Below are 22,636 nucleotides of genomic sequence, written 5' to 3'. Positions count from 1 at the left end.
TTCAAATGTTATTTTCTTAGCCAAAGCAGAAAACTTCCCTTTCCTGCATTCACATGTTCCACAGGCTCAGGTTTATTTATTCCCCTATTTATCAAATTCAACTTGAGAGTCAGGTAACATCCTGGTATCAGGTAAAATATTAACATATTAAACACGTTTAAACAGCAGTATGAGAACAACCTTCTTGCAATTATTAAAGGTGGCATTTGTGTTAAACTGATTGTACTGAACTGTAGATTATTAACTGCTGAAGTAACTGTTTAGTCTAAAATCCTTTTTGAGGATTTTTGCAATATTGTGATTTGTGATGTCAAAGTTAATATTACATGATTTTAGCATCGGATTTTGAGTATCAGAAATTTTGAGTATCGGAAAATGTTGCATATTGTAAAACTTTGTCCGCGTTGAGCTACCAGTAATAATCATTAGAATACATTAAAATTTTGAATGAGTATTTTGAAAATAGAAAAAAATATTTGAGTGGCACCCTAGCGTACATGGTGGCATAATTTAAAAAGTGTGACATACAGATTGGTCAGACTAACCAGACATTAAAAATGTTAATTCAATAACAGCCTGATGAAAGATCAATATCAATGTCTTGTTAACTTATTCAAATGTTATTTTCTTAACCAAAGCAGAAAAACGTCCCTTTCCCGCATCCACGTGTTCCACTTAGGCTTAGGTTTCCCCTATTTACCAAATTCAACTTAGACTCAGGTAACTAGGGATGGGACGGTATGAAAACATAATATCACGATTATAGTGACCAAAATGAATATCAATATCAATATTATCACGGTTTTGTTAAAACGAGATGAGTGTTCAAAAAGAACTGATGCTCAAACTAAAAACAGTTATATCTATCTATAAATTACAGAAACGTCTGTCTGTCTGTCTGTCCGTCTGTCCGTCTGTGTGTGTGTTAACCACATATCTCTCGAACCGTTAGTCTCTATCTATAAATTACAGAAACGTCTGTCTGTCTGTCTGTCTGTCCGTCTGTCCGTCTGTGTGTGTGTTAACCACATATCTCTCGAACCGTTAGTCTGATGGATTTCAAATTCGACAGGTGTCTTGCCACGGGCACGAGTAAGTGCAGTGCCAAGTTTGACGTTGTTTGCATGAGAAATGCAAAATATATCGTTAAATATATCATTTTAAAGGTTTAAAAATAAACATTCTGACATTAGAGGGTTGCATCGGTCAAAGAAGCCCCAAGAAGGTTGTGGTTTAAAAATAGACATTCTGACATAAACACTCCCTTGCACTGCTCCCTGAATCGACGCGCTTATTCATTTGTGGATGTTAACTGAATCTATAAGTCAGCTATGCTGTTTGAATATTATATTTCATTCTGGTGCGCTTAAAGTTATCGCAACTGTGTAATAGTAGCCTATGCTATTCACCAACTAAACATATCCTATTCAATGCGTTCACAGTCTCTTTCACTGGCATCATTTGTAGTTGCCTATTCACAAACTGTTTGCTCAAATATAGCGTTTTCTCGGAGTTCACTGTGTGCTTTCTACCATGCACAAATAAAAATGTCACTGAAATTTTGCTGTGTAATTGTAACAATGAGCACTCAAACACACCATACCAACAATTACTAAAAACACACAAAAACTGATTTTTCACGGGCATTTTGCACTAACACTTAGAAGGTTGTGGTATTCATAAACACTCAGCTACACTGTTTACTTCTGAATATAGTTTATTCACAGCCATCATTTGTAGTAACCTAGCCTGCTCCCTGAATTCAATGCGTTCACAGTCTCTTTCTGTCAAGCTCACAAAAACTGATTTTGCACGGGCACTTTGCACTGCTCCCTGAATCAACGCACTTATTCATTTGTGGATGTTAACTGAATCTATAAGTCAGCTATGCTGTTTACTTCTGAATATTGTATTTAATTCTGTTGTGCTTTACGTTAACGCTACTGTGTAATAGAAGCTATTCACCAACTAAACATATCCTATTCAATGCATTTACAATCTCTTTCACGGGCATCATTTGTAGAAGCCTATTCACAAACTGTTTGCTCAAGCATAGCGTTTTCTCGGAGTTCACTGTGTGCTTTCTACCATGCACAAATAAAAATGTCACTGAACTTTTGCGGTGTAATTGTAACAATGAGCACTCAAACACACCAAACCAATAATTACTAAATACACACTCAAAAACTGATTTTGCACTAGTATTTTAAAATCAACAAATAAAACAAGCAGCTTTGACCGTCGCCAATAGCAACGCATAGCAACACAGCGCACATATCGCAACGGACACGCTCTCTCGATTCAAATAACGTTACAACTTGCCGTCTTGAGTCTCCGTTTTTGGACGACAGGTAAGGTTAACATTACTCACATTACACATTAATCTCATTTCAAAATGCCCCCGTAATTATGTGGTAAAATAAAATAAAAAATCGGTGTAATTAGTGTAACGTTACAATAATACATTATTATCCCTTAAATGTCACTCTAATAGTCTTGTTTGAACTTGATCGTTTGTGTTTGGCTCAAAGCAACTTGCTGCGAACTTTTCTTCGCGGAAGCTTCACGTTTATTTCAATTGAGTGAGATCAAATATTTCAACTATCAAAACAACATTTTGTGTCTAATTATTTCCCAGACTTAGTTTTGGTATTGAGGTCAAAGTTAACTTGCCTTGCGTTCGCTATAAACAGTGGGTGATGTTCACACAAGACGACTCAGCAGATTTGAAGTGTTTCCCCCCTATTGTAGTGACCATCCTCGATTAAGTTTTCCTCAGGACTTTTGTAAAAGCTAAAATATGACCACAGCTCAGATTTGGTCCTCTTAAAAGGCTGAAAAATGTCCTGAGCACGGTCACTGCCTTCGGGGACGGACTGGGGCTAAAAAACAGCCCTGGACTCTCTCCCAAATAGGCCCATCATGCGGCCATTCGCGACAGACACTATAGCCAGGATGTCCTGATACTATAGCCTATGCCACAATACTGTAGCCTATCAGACAAGGTATTCACAGCAAGTAACATCTCAAAACCAATGATGATTATTGGGGTTGTGTTTCTTAATGAAGCCTCAGCCTTCAAGTAAAAACAAAAAATGTGCAACACCTCTGGGGTCGGGCCGAATTCCGAGCTCGTAGCCCTCCCCCCGGACAGCAAGCCAAATACGCATTATAATATTACATCAGATTTCATTAACATGTGAACTCGTGAACCACTTCTTCATCTCCTTACTTGGCGGCCACGGCCAGTGCGGCCGGCCCGCCGGCCGTCCTGGAGTACCGGCCTTTCTGTGATTCTCCAGATCACACAGATGGCCAGTCCGCCCCTGACTGCCTTCCACCATATCTTAAAAAAAAAAAAAAACATTGCGCGCTGCTGCGTCAGATTGTTGCTTACTGGACAGGACTAACAGTGAGTTATTAAAATCGTGATAATCAAAAACGGTTTTAATGATAATTAAATTTTAAAAGATAATACTAACCGTCAGTACATTTTATCGTGGTTTATAGTGAAACCGGTAATCGTCCCATCTCTACAGGTAACCTATCCTGGTATCAGGTAACATATTAACATATTAAACACATGTTTAAACAACAGTATGAAATCAACCATCTGGACATTATTGTCAATTAATAACCTATTCTTCATTCCACTCCTGAGAAAGTATAAATATGCTAAGAAAGTATGCCTGAGCTTTATTATCTGATTCACCCAGAATCCAGAAGCCTTGACAGTGCTCGTCAAATCTGAGGAGAGAAACACCAGACAAGAAACAAACGTAAGAATTATTTTGCCATACAAATGAAATGTCTTAATATCAGTATCCCAATGCTTTTAGTAAGCTTCTTTTACAGTCTTTCACAGAAACATGGAACCAGTAACAGAAGAATTTCAGCTTTGTGGTGTTGAGTGTAATTGTGGAAAACTTTTCTCCTTTTGTTTGCAGACTATGTTTCTTACAAAAAAGTTTTTCGGGATCATTTTCAGTCTCTCACTGAATGTATGGCTCTGTGAGACTGCAAGTGTATTAATTGGTAAGTAAGAATTTTTTTAATTGAAATGAATTTATCTTAAAATGTTGAAAATCTATTTTTTTATTTATTACAATATATTCCACTACATATTTGTCTTACATTGCAGTGGATCAACAAGAATCATCACATATTAATACCGCTGATGTAAATCTTGAGAGAGCATATGCTGCTCGAAGCTGCAAAGAACTTCAGAAGAAGTATCAGGTTAATGAAGGTACGTTCATGTAACGTCTGGACCAATCAGACAGACACACACAAATTATTCATTTTTTTTATGAATAATCCAGCAAACTCACTCTCCCAACAAAGGCCTGTGAAACTTCCCCCAAAAAACTAACATCCCAAATGAAGCTAACACACTGGCAGAACGCGGTGTCTTGTTACCATGGGCGCAGTATAGGGGGGAAAAGTTAGGACAACAAATAAGTAAAAACTAATTTAACATTTTTATTATATTATACACTATATAAACCATCATCATTGAGTATTTTTCAAATATTAATAACATGAATGATGTCTTTGATTTTACTTATTTTGGCAATAAAAGTTAAATATCCCCATTGACCAAAAAGTAAACATTCATATTGACCGACCACCCCCCTGTATCTGCATGAAATGGTTTGGTCCTGCCTTAGCGTGTGCAGTGTTTAAAGGCGGGCGTACACGGTGCGAGTTCGGACCAGGATCGGACACTCGGGAGGTCGTGAGATATTGCACACGTTGCGAGTCAGTTTAACTCATAATCGCGTCAAAGCAGCTGGTACACGGCACGACTGTCCTGCACGAATTTTATCCCGAGCCGTCAGCAATCACGTGCTTTCGCGCTAAACACAGAGACCGTCAATGTTGCATGCGGGCAGAGCTTCAGATAGAAAAAATGACAGAAATGTGTGTGCAAATGATTTTTTGTAAAGCAGAGAACAGTAGCCTTTCAACATACAAACTTATGAGAGAGAGAGAGAGAGAGAGAGAGAGAGAGAGAGAGAAAGAGGTGTGTGTGTGTGTTTGAGAGAGAGAGAGAGAGAGAGAGAGAAAGAGGTGTGTGTGTGTGTGTGTGTGTTTGAGAGAGAGAGAGAGAGAGAGACAGTGTATGCACACGCTGTATGGTTGCTGCCACTGAGGTATAGCCCCACGTGGTTGTGTATGATTTGGTAATAGGGGACAGCTGGTGAAAATCGGGCCGACTCCCCGAATTTTTTAAACATGTTTAAAAATGATCGGGAGGTCGGGGAGGTGCTCATAACGTGCTCGGCTCGGCTCGTAATTCCTCTCACACGCTGCGAGCCGCGACCATGCGAGCATCACCGATCCCACTCGATCTCTCCCGAGTGAAAAAAAATCATCTGCGAGCTCGTAAAACCAGCAAAAATCGCACCGTGTACGCCCGCCTTAACTTGCACACAGTCAGTCGATGCACCAGAAACACTGAGACCACAATGTTGCATAGTAAAATAAAATCTGGTTTTCAACAAAGGAAAGAGAGAAAAGAGAGAGAGGAAAGACAAAAGAAAGGGTGTAAATCTGTAACCCAGCTTTTCCCCAAGAAGGTGGGTACTGTCATGATTCGCCTCTTATAACATAACATGCTCTAAACACGCACGCAGAGTGGAAAAGGAGGAGCGGGGGCGCGGGGAGCAAGGATAACAAATTTGAACTACTGTAAAACTTCAAATATTGGTCCGGGCTTTTATTTTCCCAAATCACCAAACTGCACCGTCTTGTATTTCAGACAGGCGTCTATATGAGACAGGCCTTTAATTTAGTGTTAAGACTTCACCCTGTGATGCAATATCCTACATTTAGTTTCCCATTCATTTACAGAAATCAGCTGCTTGGATGAAAACTGCTGATTTTCACGTGATATTCTCAATTCATTCAGTTAACGGACGCTCTGAGGTAAAGTGAATTCAGACTGCAGACTAAGGGCTCTTACATAGTCAACGTATCGATACGCGTACGCGCCTGCAAGGCTATACACTTCGGCCGCCATTATGCGTCTAATGTGTCATCCCAGTTTTTGATACGCGACGCACCGTTGCAATACTACGCGTTGTTGGTGGGGGCGATACTGTAAGTATTGTACATTATTTCATATTACAGAAGAAGACGGTTTGAATACAATGGCGGGCGAAGAGGAAAAACTATGCGAGCTTGTGCGAATATGTCCGCATTTGTATGATAGTTCGTCTCAGTTACATGCAAATAAAATAGCATTGGACAATGCCTGGAGGGAGATTGCAACCGCAATGGGAAAAAGTGTAGATAGAGTGAAAGCGGACTGGAAAAGTGCCCGTGACAAAATCACACGGGCGCACAAGAAGTGGAAGGTGGCATGCAGAAGTGGTGCGGGGCAGCTCAGTTTCGGCTACCCCAAAATACTGACATCTCTAAGCTGGTTGAACGAGTTCGTGAAGCATAGAATTACCGAGTCAAATTTTTCGGTAGGCAAGAATAATCAACGTCATGTGTGTGTGAAGTCATAGAGAGAGAGATTATTGTCCGATGTATAACAATATCATATAATAACAATATCAGTGGTGTTGATGAGTGTAGCCTACATATTGTGAATAGATAGTGTGATTTCTGAATGTTAAAAGTTGAATTTTGTGAATAAACTCTTTTGAGACTTGGATAAACTCTAGGCCTGTTTCTGAAATCTCAGTGGTGGATAATAGAGCCCTGCACGGGCCTCAAATCTAGGCCCGAGCCCGGCCCTGGCCCGAGACGCTCAGGCCCTAGCCCGACCCGTGTCCGACAGCTCATTAGGTTTCTTTTCTTTTCATTTCTTTATTAAGTTAATTTAGACAAATGTTTGGAGCATTTAAAAAAAAAAAAAAGTAATAAAAACTCAGTGAGTGTTTTAGCGCAATTTTCTGACGTCATGGGATCACAACACTAAGAGATAGTGAATCTTTTCCTGGATTTTTTTTGTGCGTTCCCGAGATTAGACCTTCCTTAACATAATGCCGAAAACCCGAAGTCTCTAGGGGGTCTGGTTGAGGAGTAGATAGAAGTTCAAGATTGGTGCGCACAGACAGAACAGAAATCATGAGTTAACAATCGCAATTTTGTCCGGTGGAAAATTGCGCTAAAAATTATGACCAAAGCAGCCGAGCCAACAGCGAGTAAAACATGTTTGATCAATTTAGCCTCTCAAATCAACGCTAATACTTTACTTGGCTACAATAAAATCCATAGATATAAAACACTTCAAGCATATCACAGACAGTTAGTTTAATGTTTATTTATTAAACCACAGTGAGTAATTTTTTTTTGAAATACTGAGGCAGGCTCAGGCTGCTCGCAACAGCGCTCGCAAACGAAATGAGCAATAGAGCAAATTAAATTAAAAAAAATCAAAAACAAACTTGCAGGTTATCTTACCTCAAAAATGCACCACAGAACATGGCCATTCTTTTTTCCAGTAGTTTCCAACAGTTAAACGAAAATAAAGTCCAATCAAACGAAAAGTTAGAACAGTCTCTTACAGAGCATCGTGGAGAAAAAGAATAGCATCCACAGTGGGAGATTTTAACCCAGTCCTCTCTTCTATCACTCTGCGATTTTTCTCTTAATATTCTCCATTATTTGCACGTGAGGTGATTTGTTGGTTGCGCTGACGGGAAACCTTCTGTTTGTGCGCGTGCTTGCGTGCGTGAGAGTCATGTCAATCATATGTCAGTGTAATTATAAGATTATGAAAGTTATGAGGTTATTAAATGTCTTTCTATGTTTGTTCTTCTATCGTCGACGTCAACTTCTCATATTTTTTTAATTAATGTCTAAAAATATAAAAAGAAGGATAACCCAAAAAAGGCCCGAGGCCCGGCCCGCATGTGAACTATGACGTGAAAATTGGCCCGAAGCCCGGCCCTAGGGGCGTAAAAAAGTCGGGCCCGTCGGGCTCGGGCTGAAATGCAGGGCTCTAGTGGATAAACTGTTGAGGTTACTTGTTTAGCCTCCACTACAACCCTGATTGTAGCATTAAGCACTTTTGCGAATAGGGCCTACTGAGAATAGTAGGCTGACTTGGTCAGGACGTTTGAAACAAATGTAGGCCTACATTTTCTTTCTGTGTAGGCAGGTGAGGGAGATGATGAGTGCACCAACGATGATGAGGAAAGTATTACGCAGGGAGATCAGGCACCTCCCCCCGGCCCCGTCTCATCCCTACCCCAGATTCCATCTCACCGCCCCACCACCCCGACACTAGTGGCTACGACAGTTTCTGCAGTTACCCCACCATCTCATCCCCCTAGTACCACCCCGACACCGTCAGCCTCCCGTGGTGGTAAAAGCGTCAGGCCGATGGATCCGTTTGAAACTACCCTCCTCGATAGGCTGCAGGAAATACGGCAGGAGAGGGAGAGAGAGAGAGAGAGAGAGAGAGGTGGGGGGGAGCGACATACACACCACTTTTTGTAATATTACCTGTGCCATTTTCTACAAAATCTCCCACAGGAACAGAGCGCTATTTTGATGCGCGACATCAAGCAGCTCATCTGGCAATATGAGCCCTTTTAATTTGTCTCGCGATATTGTAGGCGTTATTTGTTATTGACATTTGTTATGTCATGTTCTTTGAGAAACATGTTGATTTGTCTCCCGACATTGTAGTCGACAAGCGAAATGCTACTGGCGTTATTTGTTACTGACATTTGACAGTGTTCTGTGCGTTCGCAAAGTTCATAGCATTCATATGAAAATGAATTATTCACTGTCACAATTTCAATGTTGCCTGGGCTGTTCAGCAGGCCTATTTGTATGTGTATGGTTGTGGTGGTTACAAAAGTATATAAGCATTTAAATAAGTAAATAGTAGTAAATATGTTATATGTAAGATATATGGATGACAAGAGAATTTATTTCTTAAATGTGTTTATTCCGTTGATTAATGTTCCCTGCTCAATCGTTCTATGATTTGATTGCTTTCACCTTTGGGGAGTGTTCGCCTGCTTGGGGAGGGGGTGGGGCACGCGCGCGCTGCTCAAACAATACAGACTCTGATAAGTGAAGCAGCAGCAGCTCCGTGTCCTGTATTAATTTATACACATATCTCCCCTCATCAGGCGGTGAGGGTACTACATTTTGGAGGCACCGCTGGGATTGATGTTCGATGGAGTGACTCCCTGACCGGTAGAGCCCATTTTGCAACATCGTCCCCTTTTTAGTGACCCAGATGAGCAGCAGTGTGAGATATTCCGGATGAGTGGTGGTAAAGACTGATTGAGCAGTGTGTGCACTTGGAGTTGTCACAAGGTCAAGTCAGTAAGGTAAACACCCTCAAAAGCCTGTCTACACCGCAGCAAAAAGAAAAAAAATGGATGAGTTTAAACATCTTCAAGAGGAAATTTGTGAGAAATTATGCACACTATCACGGGAAAAACTGACAAAACTCAGTGTCTTTCTTCACCTAACACGAGAAGATGAGACAAATGTGACTCGTTTATTCCTGTTGAGCCTCCTTAGTAACCATTTACTAAGAGCTGAGCTAGAGGAGTTAGAAGATGGCGGTATGGCTGAACTGTTAACAATTAATGACAAACTGATCCAGCTCACGGGAATCACAAGTAATGCTCCTGAAAAAGATACAGAGAGGGAGGAAATTAAACTTGGAGATGTTAACACAGCCCAGAGAACAATACAAGAAAGTGGAGAGAGGACAGCTGAATTGTTTTCTACCATGTATATTAGCCCCGCAGCATCACGAAATACAGCAGACAGACAGACATATGCAGCCCAGAACCCATCTTATTCTTCACCCACATATCAGAGACAAGTGAACGCGACATGGCAGAAAGACTTCAAAATTTCTGGTCTAATAGGAGATCTAGGGCAGAAGGACCGTCTCTCATTCTCCAGTCTGGCACGTCAGATAGAAGGTGGACTTAAAAAGGGCTATGCAGAACAGGAAATAGTAGATTCTGTCATCAGGGCTATCACACCAGGGTTTCAGCTGCGGAGTTATCTTGAGGGGAAGGCAGGGCTGACACTCCCGATGCTAAGGCGGATACTTCGTTCTCATTATCAGGAGAAAAATGCGACTGAATTATATAAGCAGCTCACCAAAGAAGCTCAGCACGATAGAGAAACCCCACAAAGCTTCCTAATTCGAGCTCTTGATCTGAGACAGAAAATTCTGTTTGCTTCTCAGGAGGATGACTCCGGATTGAAATATGATCCCGCCCTAGTTCAGAATATGTTCTTGCACACCGTCTTGACTGGATTACAAAACGACCGCATCCAAAGCCACCTTCAACCATACCTTTCAGATCCCGCTGTCCCAGACGAAGTGTTGCTGGAGAAACTCAATGTAGCTTGTTCCAATGAATCTGAAAGACAAAATAAGCGAAAATATGAAAAAAATGGTACTGTTCATGCTGTACAGTTGAATGAGCCTCCCCCTGAACAAAAGCTTCAGTCCAAACAGTCGAAGTTTGATTTAATGTCACAACTAAAAAGCCTGAGTGATGATATCATACAGATTAAAGAGTCCATCCAGCAGCCCTTACCTGTCCCTCAGCAGTGTTTTGCAGTTTATGACAAAGACCCAGCATCAGCAGTGTCCCAACAGACATCAGGATGGACCCAAGTCCAAGAGCATCAGGCCTGGAAACCCGAGACGGCTACATACCAACGGCAGGGAAGCCCATACATGTCTCCACACCAGTTCTCACAAAGCCAACAACAGGTGAGGGAACAGAAAATACCTCCCCCACCTGCAAACCCAGTTCAGTTGTCCACTGTTCCACCAGAACATTCTCTCCAGTCACGTCAGCATTATTCAATGATAGAGACGCACCATGGACAGCCGTATGTGTATCCTTCTCAGCAGCACCCCATGTCCGTCAACTATGTAACTCAGCCGTCAAACTTTGCAGCACCGCAGTATTATCCACAGCAGTATATGGAGCCACCCCGACAGCACCCCCATCAGTTCCGCCAGTCCCGTCCCTCACGAGCCAGGCAATGTTTCCATTGCCAGCAGCGCAACGCAGAAGAACCTTGCACCCATTGTTACCACTGTGGAAGCAGCGAGCACTTCTCAGCTGGCTGTAAGAGTAAAGGTGCCAGGCCTCAGCGTGGAGCTCCGTTAAACGGGAGCGGGTTACCTCCAAGGGACAGGGTGTGACCCGAGCGGCAGAGAGGTCCCCGAAAAATGAGAAATGTAGCATGGGCCATCAGAGACAGATTGAGCCCCAGGCGCTGGATAGTATTTTAACTGCCCCTTGTCAGGTTAACCAGCATTCTGCCATCACGTCCTTAGTGGGAAAACAGTGCCTTGTTACCTGTTATCTACAGGGAAAAAAGACTGATGCATTATGGGATACAGGCTCCCAAGTATGCATTATAGATGAGGAGTGGAAAGCCAAATACGCACCTGAAGTGACATTGAGAAATATTTCCGAGGCGACCGAAGCGCCAGACAGTCTGCGCCTGGTGGCAGCAAATGGAGCGAACATGCCATACAGTGGATGGGTGGAGTTGACTTTCAAGCTGGCATCCCCTGTAACCAATGAGAAAGAGTTAAACATTCCTGTGCTTGTTTTGAGGGACCAAGAATTGCCCAGACCTATCGTCGGGTATAACGTGATAGAACAAATAATGAGACGAAGCGAAAGTGGATCCCTTGATGTGACTAATGCTTGTTTGTACAGAACTGTCAGAAGTGCTTTCCCTAGCATAAAGAAGAAAAGTGTACATACCTTCATCAATTTGGTGACTGCAGAGGGGCTCAGCGAGTACGTAGTAAGAACCAGGAAGGAACCTGTGAACATAGAGAAGCACACCATTATGCAAATTCAGTGTCTGGTAAAAATGCCTCACGTGAAACAAGATACGGTGCTACTGTTTGAGCCACACGTTAACCCAATGTACCCAGATGGCCTTGAACTCTTTGATACTCTCTTCCTCCTGGAAAAAGGGGCTCGCCCAATAATTACTATCAATGTGCAGAATGGAACAGATCACGACATCAAGCTCGGTGGTAGAACAGAGCTAGGAATTCTGCAGCCAGTTAAGTCTGTTTTACCAATATCAAATGCACAGTGTGAAGCCACCGCATCTGTTACACAGGTCCTACCAGAGATCACTGAGGCATCTCCCAATACAGATCGATGGGACCCTCCAGTGGATGTGAGCCATTTAACTCCGCCCCAACAACAACAAGTCAAGAGGATGTTACGTGAAGAGTGTCATGCCTTTTCGAAGTCAGACGACGATATCGGCTGTGTCCCAGGTTTGCATCTGAGTATCTTATTAAATGATTACACCCCTGTTGCCCGCACATACACATCAGTCCCTAAACCGTTATATCAAGAGATGAAGGACTACTTACATGACCTGATTGCTCAAGGGTGGGTGGCCAAGTCTCATTCCCCTTACTCGTCCCCAATTGTCTGCGTCCGTAAGAAGGATGGCAGCCTCAGGCTATGTATTGATTACAGGGACCTGAACAGCAAAACAATCCCTGATCGCCAGCCAATACCCAGGGTGCAGGATATCCTAGACGGGCTGGGCGGTAATGCGTGGTTCTCACTGCTAGATCAAGGGAAGGCCTACCACCAAGGTTTCATGTCCCCAGAGAGCCAGTACCTGACTGCATTCGCAACACCGTGGGGCCTATACGAATGGATTCGTATTCCTTTCGGCCTTATGAATGCGCCTGCAGCGTTCCAACGGTTTATGGAAGAGAGCCTGGAAGGGTTAAGAGACAAAATTTGCATACCGTACTTAGACGACATCCTAGTCTTCACTGAGTCGTTCGATGAACAAGTGGAAGCGGTGAAGAAAGTACTGCAGAGGTTACAGTCCCGTGGAGTCAAGTTAAAGCCAAGAAAATGTGAGCTCTTTAAGAAAGAGGTGCGATATCTGGGGAGAATTGTGTCAGCTGAAGGCAGTCGTATTGATCCCGCAGACACCGTTGCTGTAACGGCACTGAAGGAACAGACACCAAGCACGGTGGGGGAACTACGCAAGATTCTGGGCCTGCTCAGCTATTATCGGCAATACATTAAAGACTTTTCCCGAATTGCCAGTCCCCTCTATGACCTGCTAAAAAGTAACACGGAAGGTGCTGGGCCACAGAGAAAGGGGAGACACAAAGTAAGAAATAACAAACGAAATCATGTGGTGCCGTCAAGTAAATTAATTGACTGGACAGAAAAACATCAGGAGATACTAGAAAAGTTGATTAACTGCTTGACTCAACCTCCGATCCTGGGATTCCCCGACTTCTCTCAACCGTTCATCCTTCATACGGATGCGTCCAACCAAGGGTTGGGAGCTGTTTTATACCAGCAGCAGAATGGCAAGCTGAGAGTAATCGCCTATGGTTCTCGGACTTTGACGGCAGCTGAGAAAAATTACCATCTGCACAGTGGGAAGCTGGAATTCTTAGCTCTGAAATGGGCCATCACTGAAAAGTTCAGAGACTACCTGTACTATGCACCAACCTTTACAGTTTTCAGTGACAATAATCCATTAACCTATGTCCTGACCTCTGCGAAGTTGAACGCCACCGGGTGTAGGTGGGTATCAGAGCTTGCAGATTTTCACTTCACCATCCGCTACCGCCCGGGTAAAGAAAACATAGACGCTGACTCACTCTCCAGGATGCCAGCGGATCTAGAAACGACGATGAGAGAATGTACTGAGCAGTTTTCACCTGACGGTGTGGGAGCCGTGATCCAAGCTGTGGAGTCCCAAGGGAATCCAGATGTGACTTTTGTAGTAGCCTGTCAGAGTGTACTGGCAAGTGTGGAGAAAAATGAGGGACACCTCAAACCCCTGTCAAAAGAGGAAATCAGACAAGCACAAAAGGATGACAAGGACATTAGAGTAATAAGTGAACACTTACAAGCAGGATCTAGACCTTCTCAGCAGTGGCGTTCGGTCAACTCGCTAGCCAAAGTTCTTCTGAGAGAGTGGGAAAAGCTGAAGCTAGATGAACACGGCATCCTGTTCCGCCAGACGTCACAAAGAAAACAGCTGGTGTTACCAACACAATTCAAAAGAACTGTTCTGAGAGAGATGCATGATGAGATGGGTCATCAAGGACTTGATCGCACCACAAGCCTCATTAGGGATCGTTTTTTCTGGCCCTACATGCAGAAAGACATTGAAAATTATGTTCTGAGAACCTGCTGCTGTATCAAACAAAAAAAACCCTGTCGTGAGACAAGAGCGCCTCTTAAAAATATCAAAACGACCCACCCATTTGAATTGGTGTCCATTGACTTTCTCCATCTGGACAAATGCAAAGGGGGCTATGAGTACATTTTGGTAATCGTCGACCACTTCACTCGATTTGCCCAGGCATATGCCACCACCTCAAAATCTGCAAAAACAGTAGCTGACCGGTTATTCAATGATTTCGCCCTGAAGTTTGGGTTTCCATCTAGAATTCAAGGGGGAGAATTTGAAAACCAGCTACTCACCCAACTCAAAAAGTACAGCGGCGTTGCCGGCTCAAGGACCACCCCCTACCACCCCCAGGGGAATGGGCAGGTGGAACGATTTAACCGGACATTATTGCAGATGCTGAAAACCCTGACTGAAAGACAAAAAGCTAATTGGAAAGATGCATTGAACAAATTGATCTGTGCCTATAATTGTACCAGATGTGATGTGACTGGTTTCTCACCTTTCCAATTGCTGTTCGGACGCTCACCAAAGTTGCCCATCGATGCTCTCTTCGGACTCGAATCCGACAATAACTCCCAAAGTTACAGTGAGTACATGGAAAGATGGACAAAAGGAATGCAGGAAGCTTGTGAGATTGCGAGAGAACAGGCAAACAAGTGTGCAGAAAGAAACAAAAGGAATTATGACCAACGAGTGAGGTGTACTGACCTGTTCCCAGGAAGCAGGGTCCTCGTAAAAAACCTGACTCCAAGAGGTGGGACCGGGAAACTGAGAAATTTCTGGGAGGATGAGGTTCATGTTGTTACACGCCAGGTGGCAGATGGTGCTCCAGTCTACGAAGTAAAACCTGAACAGAGTAAAGGCAGATCACGAGTTTTACATCGCAATCTTCTCCTTCCATGTGACCATCTACCTCTTGAAATCACACCAGCTCAAAGTACTAAACTAAAACAAGGACAGCAACCAAGAAACAGCAGAACTCAGCCCGTCCGGGGAAGAGAATGTGAGTCAGAGTACGATAATGAAAGTGAAGAGGATGACTACTACTTTCAAGTGGAGCCCTTCCAGATAAGACCACAGGAAAGCAGTGATTGCCTAGAAAAAAGAAATGCGTTATCACCACAGTCAGTACCTTCTGAGCCTCGATCTAACTCTCCAGTGGTGGAACCAAGGCCACAGTCACCTCCAGCTGAGTCAGAGATGGATCTCCCAGAGTCTGTACCTGAAATAAGAAAAGAACCTAATGAAAATGAACCAACTGCTGACCTAATGCAACAAGACTTACCTGATAGGGAAGCAGCTGCAGCGCCTGGGTCCAGAGACAGGACCTCCGAGGGAGAAAACGGGTACCAGTTCACCAGGAGAAGACGAAGACCGCCTAAAAGGTTTACCTATGACAATCTTGGGTCCCCATCATGCTACAATGTGCAGATAGTGGGCAACAACCACTACCCACACTTTGCATCTAGTGGGATGACAGCTGTGACACCCTGGTCATCAACACCCCTTTGTTACCCCCAGCCTTCATATGTGTGCTATTAACTTTGAATTGCACTACCACATGAAACCCCCACGTCACTAGTTACAGTATGGTCTGTGTTGAAGGTGAAGTACCGCAATACACCACACTACCCAGAGACTGTTTATTGCCCATAGTGTGAAACTATTGAAAAAAAAGAGCAAACAGAAAAACAATGGACTGTTACCAAATATTAAGAAAATGGACTGTTGTGCGGTCTTGAAACTGTGGACACTTTGAGTCACTTTGAGACTTTCTTGTTGACTCTTTTTGAATCTTTTTTTTCTTGCATTTAAGGACTTTTCTGCCATTTTTGCCGGGGCAAATTAATGGACTGGTTTTTCCTCCCTAAAAGAGACTCCGTGGTTTTAAAAGAACTTTCTTTTTTGACACTAAACCATGGGACTTTTACGAACAAGTGCCTCTGGACTATTAAGTAATATGGACTCTTGTATGGTCAAATGATTGCTTGTGAAAAAAAAAGAATGTTGTGCAAGAAAATGTTGGTAACAGTGTTCTGAAATCTGATGTTACGTAAAACAACTGCTGGGTGGAGTTAAATATTGTAAATTGAGCATTGCTGTAGCCTAACTGATTACTTAAACAATGATGTCGGGACGACATCTTATTTTGAGGGGGAGAATGTGGTGGTTACAAAAGTATATAAGCATTTAAATAAGTAAATAGTAGTAAATATGTTATATGTAAGATATATGGATGACAAGAGAATTTATTTCTTAAATGTGTTTATTCCGTTGATTAATGTTCCCTGCTCAATCGTTCTATGATTTGATTGCTTTCACCTTTGGGGAGTGTTCGCCTGCTTGGGGAGGGGGTGGGGCACGCGCGCGCTGCTCAAACAATACAGACTCTGATAAGTGAAGCAGCAGCAGCTCCGTGTCCTGTATTAATTTATACACATATCTCCCCTCATCAGGCGGTGAGGGTACTACATATGGTGGAGGTCAAGTTACGTGCTTGATATGTTTGATAAATAAACCCTTTTTATCTAATAATGTTACTCATTTCTGTGGATAGGCACTATAGGCTTGGCTAGGCCTACACTTGATTCATTCATCACTATCAAGGTAGTAGCCCGTTGTATGAACATTTTATATGGATATTAATTTTTCACATAAAACCAAATTAGTTAATATATGTAATGTGAGCTAAAAATCAAGTAAAAAATCAAAACTCATGCTTCCAAGTGACCTTTTAGAAATTTATTGGTCAGTGCCACCCAATCGTAGCACACTGTACTGGTGAGGAAACACGCCGGCATCTGATAAAAAGTAGTCAGCCAGCTGCTCCCTGACAAGTGCCGCTCTCCGGGAGGGTCTGACTCTGCCGACCGAACACCGCGGTGCGTCGACCATGTTCCGGTCCCCCGCAACGTGCTGCCTCCACTCTCCATGCTGGACCTCACCGGTGTCCGACGTCGTATCCACAAAGGCGGCGGGCATGTATCTGGCCCGTTCAGTGGTTGCCAGGAAGTTGTGGAGAGCCGTGCACGCCTTCACGATCTTCACCGCTTTGTCAGGTTTCAGGTCAATCGGGCGGCTGAAAATTCGAAAGCGCGCAGCCAATATACCGAAGGCATTTTCCACTACGCGTCTCGCCCTGGCCTGTCGGTAATTGTAAATGCGCTTCCTATCCTGCAGGTTCGTGCCTTTAATGAGAAAACAAAAAGTGTATGAACAGACTTGGCTGATGCCAACAACACACACACAGGTCTGGTTAACTTAAGCAGTACTTTTAATGTAATATTTTTTCTGACTAAACAAATTACTGAGACAGTAAAGGGTAGGTTTAAATAAAGAAAACTGAAATTTAAATAAAGAAAACCGAAATTTAAATAAAGAAAACCGAAATTTAAATAAAGAAAAACAAAATTTAAAATAAAGAAAAAACGACATTTAGCCTAAATAAAGAAAAAACGAAATTGAAATAAAGAAAAAAAAGAAAAAGAAAAAAAAAAGACATTCAAATAAAGGAAAAAACAACATTTAATTAAAGAAAAACAAAATTTAAAATAAAGAAAAAAAAGACATTTAAATAAAGAAAAAGCGAAATTAAAAAAACCTAAAGAAAAAGGAAATTTAAATAAAGAAAAAAACCCGAAATTTAAATAAAGAACTTAACGAAATTAAGTTAAATTAAAAACGAGATTAATTTAGATTGATAATAACGGGTAAAAAGCTTAATACACTTTGTTGCTATTATTCTATTTTCTGAATACCAACCCACCGAACGAATATAGGCTAATGGGCAGCTGTGCCATTGCACACACTGTGTGCCTGAATATGCATTTTTCCGTTATAAATCCATTTTCCGACTAATTTATGAATGCAATTAAAAAATAAATATGTAACAATCTATAAACGAGCTAACACCAGAAACCAGACCCGTGCGCGCTATCTTTTTCATTGCTTCTGGTTTATTTGATCGAAGAGACCTGCGTTTATTTCCATCTGTTATCAATAATTTTTTATTCTCACCTGGATAGGGTCGCATCAGGTTCTGCTGTAAGGGAAAGGCCTCATCCCCCAGGAAAAAAAAAGGGCTGGGCGTTGTGGTGCCTGGTAGGACAGCAGGGGCGGGTAGATTGAAATTGCCCTCTGCCAGTCTGGATCCAAATGCACTGCGGCCCAACACACCTCCATCGCTCTCACGACCGTATGCGCCAACATCGACGTAGATGAACCAATAGTTCGCATCAGCAGCTGCCATAAGGATAATTGAAAAAAAACCTTTGTAGTTGTAGAAGTCACTGCCTGATCGTGGTGGTGCTCTGATGCGAACGTGCTTCCCGTCAATCGCCCTGAGACATAGGGGAAACTGCCACTGTCTCCAAAAGTCCTCCGCAATGTCCTGCCACTGACTGCGTGAAGGAAAGGCCATGAACTCCTGCTGAAGGGCATCCCAGATAGCACAACACATCTCTTCTACAATGCCCGCAACAGTGCTGGTGCCCATTTTATAGCTGGCCGCGAGTGGTTGCAGGCCAATGCCGGTTGCGAGGTACCTCAAAGTCACTGCAAGCCTTTGAGAAACTGCGATGGGGTTGCGGTGTTTTTGGTGAGTGTCCGGGAGAAAGCGGACGACTCGCGAAAGTAATTCGTCAAATTTTGGCGCCGACATCCTAAAATATTGAAACTGTTTCTCCTCGTCCAGCCTTCGCATGGGAAGCACCAGAGTCACAAACTCCCCATCCTCGTCTCTTGTTGCGTTTAAAGGGCGAACATACCACTGCCTAACTCTGCGCTGCCTATTTCGTTGCCGCCCACGAAGTAAAATTAGCAATATGATGCACTCCTCTTCAGTTGCCATTTTGATCTGAATATCACCCGGAATGTCACCCGCAAAGTCACCAGTGACTCTGCTACCCCCTGTGGCGTGAGTAGTGTATTGCATTTCATGTATCGCCCGCGTTGCTTGCGTCCGACGTGTAGACTATGAAAGGGAGCACGTCGCTCGCGTCGCTAGCGTCACTTGCTCGCGTTGCTCGCGTTGACTCTGTAAGAGCCCTAAGCAATGATTGTATTTAATTGAGTACAATCATAACATAGTACAGACCTGATCTTAATTCTAATGTCCTTAAACATAACAATATTGCTGGCCATAAACTGACAAAGTGCGCGTTCGGTGTGCGATACCTCGAGTTGTCTTGCCTTGCTTGCGCTAACAGCTCCCGCCCAGATGCGCAGGGCTCTCTTGCGTGCATAATGTGCTCCATAGAACAGGCTTAAACAGACGATCTGACGGGTTTTAGAAGATTAAATATAACCCGAAACTTAAAAAACAGACCCGGCCTCTATTAGAGACCGGCCTTTATTTATCCAAACCTGTAGCCACACCAGGCGTGTAAAAGAGACAGGCGTCTATTTGGGACTCGGCTATTATTTGAAGTTTTACGGTATATCGATATATGCGATATGGTCTAATTCCATATCGCATTTCAAAAGTAAATGTTACAGGTTGACCTCTCTGCAAAAGATCGATTCCGGTGCAGTGTCCATGCTCAGGCAGCGCCCGCACCCACACCAGACACTTCCCCTCCAACGATCCTGTACTGTAGGTGGAGCCTGAAACTGATCGTCCTCCTTGTGGTGGTAATCAGGTACTACTGGCCTGTCCCACACAGGCTCAAACGCATAACCAAAAAGACTCTTTTTCGTGTGTATAGGAACTGCAGCTGCAGCTGCCTATATACCTTCGCAGGTCCTACCATGCCAGTGATGTCATCAGAATTGCCAGCATTCTTATACTAACAAACACAATTTTTGTGTTGCTTTAAAAAAAAGCTATATTGATATTTTTTATATATTTTTTTGTGCAATTTACTTTTAATTGTCAAACAACACGTTATCAATGTTGATTCTTTCAGTTCAGTTCATCTTTAAGTAAGAACTGAAGTGACTCAGGAATGCTCTGTTCACGCAGACGGCCTGTACTATCTGAACTCCTCCAGAGGGGTGCTTTACCAGACCTTCTGTGATATGACCACTGCGGGCGGAGGCTGGACGCTGGTTGCCAGTGTTCATGAAAACAACATGTATGGAAAGTGTACCGTTGGTGATCGCTGGTCTAGTCAGCAGGGCAGTGAACCGAACCGGCCTGATGGTGAGGGGACATGGGCAAACACAGTCACATTTGGAAGTGCAGAGGCCTCTACAAGTGATGATTATAAGGTATTTTTATTACATTTATGGTTTTACAGCAATAGTTAAATAGAAGGAGTACAAGAGTATAATTATCAAAGGATGTTTTTGGAGAATCTGAAACGATAGTCTCCTTTCTGTCCCAGAATTCTGGCTACTTTGACATTCCAGCACAAGATGTGTCCGTGTGGCACGTTCCTAATAATATGGAGGTGGAATCCTGGAGCGCGTCCTCCATCCTGCGATACCACACCGAGAATCACTTCTTAACTCTCCATGGAGGAAACCTTTATTATTTATTCAAGGTCAGATAAACTTCAACACCATTTTGGGGTTTAAAACATTCACAGAAATAAAATTGTGAAATTACAATAACACTGTTTTTTTCTTTTTTCAGAAATTCCCTGTGAGGTTTGGATTAGGGACGTGCATCACTGATAATGGACCTGTTATTCCAATCGTGTATGATAAAGGAAATACGGATTACAACAGAAATCTCTATGGTCCCAATTCAAGAAGTATGGCTCTTTTTTTAATTTATCCTTTATTTAAGCAGGCAAATCTTTTAAAACAAATGATGATTTACACCAACAGCCTGGCAACACCCCGTGAGCCAATATTTTCCAAATATTTTAATGACAGTGGCTTCATCAGTTGACCGTATCAGCATCATAAATCTGTGTATCATTAAGTGATGGTGTACAAGGCATCATCATTGTTGAGATCCAGTCACTTTAATGAATGAAAGCCATGTCATGTGTTCATGGACATTTCATGACAGATTATCATCACTGATATATGATTATCATCACTGATATATTCTGTGCATTTCCCCAGCAAATTTTCTGCCTGGATTCATCTCATTCAGAGTCTTCAATTATGAAAGTGCAGCCATGGCTCTTTGTTCAGGTGTCAAACCAACCGGCTGCAACACTGAACATGTGAGGAAAAATAATATTCTAGATTAAATCACTGTCTATGGACAGCATTTGAAAAAATTATAGTAATACATTTACAATAAATTAACTGCACCAATGTCATTGTAAGAAGTGCCTAGGCTTGTCTTGTTAGTAATGTCCTCATATTGTTGCAGTTCTGTATTGGTGGAGGTGGACACTTTCCTGAGGCGGCCCCAAGGCAGTGTGGGGACTTTGCGGGATTCGACTGGGATGGCTATGGCACTAATGCGGGATGGAGCGCTTCCAAAGAAATAACTGAAGCAGCCGTGCTCCTCTTTTATCGCTGACACTCCCATCAATCTAAAATCACCAGCATCCTTTCCTTCTTTCTAAGATTTTCCACATTGATTAACACCTGAATTTTACACAATTATTTGCTCAAATGTATTTCTTTATGATATATATCCAGTGGTTGTCAATTATACTGTTCAGACATCAGATTAAAAAATTACTCTACAAGATTAAAACAAATTAGTCTACAAGATACTTTGACAAGGTTTTATGAAAACATTTGGATTAATTTTAATTAATCATTACTAACATTTCTTTTTCTAGCAGGATTTATTTTATATTCTTTTGAAAACGAAATGTCCCCAGCACTTGGGCCAAATAGAAATTATGGACACGGCTAGACAGATATTGAAATATAATCGCTCCATGACATATAACAACCTTATATATAACAAACTAACAACCTTATGTTTTAGATAAATCTGAATTTGCTTTGACAGTAACAGATGTCTGTTACAGGGGGTTGCTGAAACTGCACATATGTTGAACCAATCATATTAGAGAAAAATGGTGTGATGATGATGAGTAATATATCATGTTACCTTTACTTTCCTATCTAAACTCTTGTACTCTTTTTGATTCTCTCTGAAATGTGTGAGATCCTCCCAGCCATGATTAAAGCATATTCAAAGGCATTGTCTGGAGTCTGTCTGGTTACTGATGCACAGCGGGTTAGTGGAGCACTAGAGGTCTTATTCACAAGTGATGATAGTGTTCACAGGGGACGAGACGTCGGGGGTTAGGAGATGCGTTGGACAGGATTCAGGAACCTTTATTTGTTCATTTTTGGTTAATGCATTTTTCCAAAAGAGCCACAGTGAAAAAATAATATAATATTATTATTAAAGACGTGCTTTTTTTTTCAATAAAATTTCAACAGTAGTAATTATTAAGTCCATAGACAACTAAAAACAAACAAATCAGCAAACAAGTTGTAATATGGAATTAATTGTGCAGGGCTTTCACTGTGAGGTTGAGTTAACTGATGAGCATAAATCCTCTTTGTGTGCTCGAGAGAGAGAGAA

General features: G+C 42.3%; 1 protein-coding gene and 1 long non-coding RNA gene across 2 annotated transcripts; one reads left to right on the top strand and one right to left on the bottom strand.

The window, feature by feature from the left end:
* Positions 1 to 4,199: 4,199 nt before the first annotated feature.
* LOC311302639 (intelectin-like) lies at positions 4,200 to 22,245 on the top strand. Its single transcript, XM_084428639.1, has 6 exons — positions 4,200 to 4,249; positions 20,144 to 20,391; positions 20,508 to 20,666; positions 20,759 to 20,879; positions 21,199 to 21,302; positions 21,455 to 22,245. The coding sequence occupies exons 2-6, from the start codon at positions 20,200 to 20,202 to the stop codon at positions 21,605 to 21,607; spliced, it is 729 nt and encodes a 242-aa protein (XP_084284765.1). The 5' UTR covers positions 4,200 to 4,249; positions 20,144 to 20,199; the 3' UTR covers positions 21,608 to 22,245.
* Positions 8,823 to 14,244, bottom strand: LOC311302653. Its single transcript, XR_014629630.1, has 6 exons — positions 13,895 to 14,244; positions 11,742 to 11,803; positions 10,548 to 11,542; positions 10,301 to 10,367; positions 9,449 to 9,614; positions 8,823 to 9,330 (listed from the first exon to the last, which is right to left on the bottom strand). It is a non-coding gene; the product is annotated as an uncharacterized lncRNA (long non-coding RNA).
* Positions 22,246 to 22,636: the final 391 nt, after the last annotated feature.

This window comes from Rutilus rutilus (assembly GCF_951802725.1).
Source record: "Rutilus rutilus genome assembly, chromosome: 13".
Taxonomy (NCBI): domain Eukaryota; kingdom Metazoa; phylum Chordata; class Actinopteri; order Cypriniformes; family Leuciscidae; genus Rutilus; species Rutilus rutilus.
Note: the sequence above shows the minus strand (reverse complement) of the source record. Positions and strands in the feature narration are given on the sequence as shown.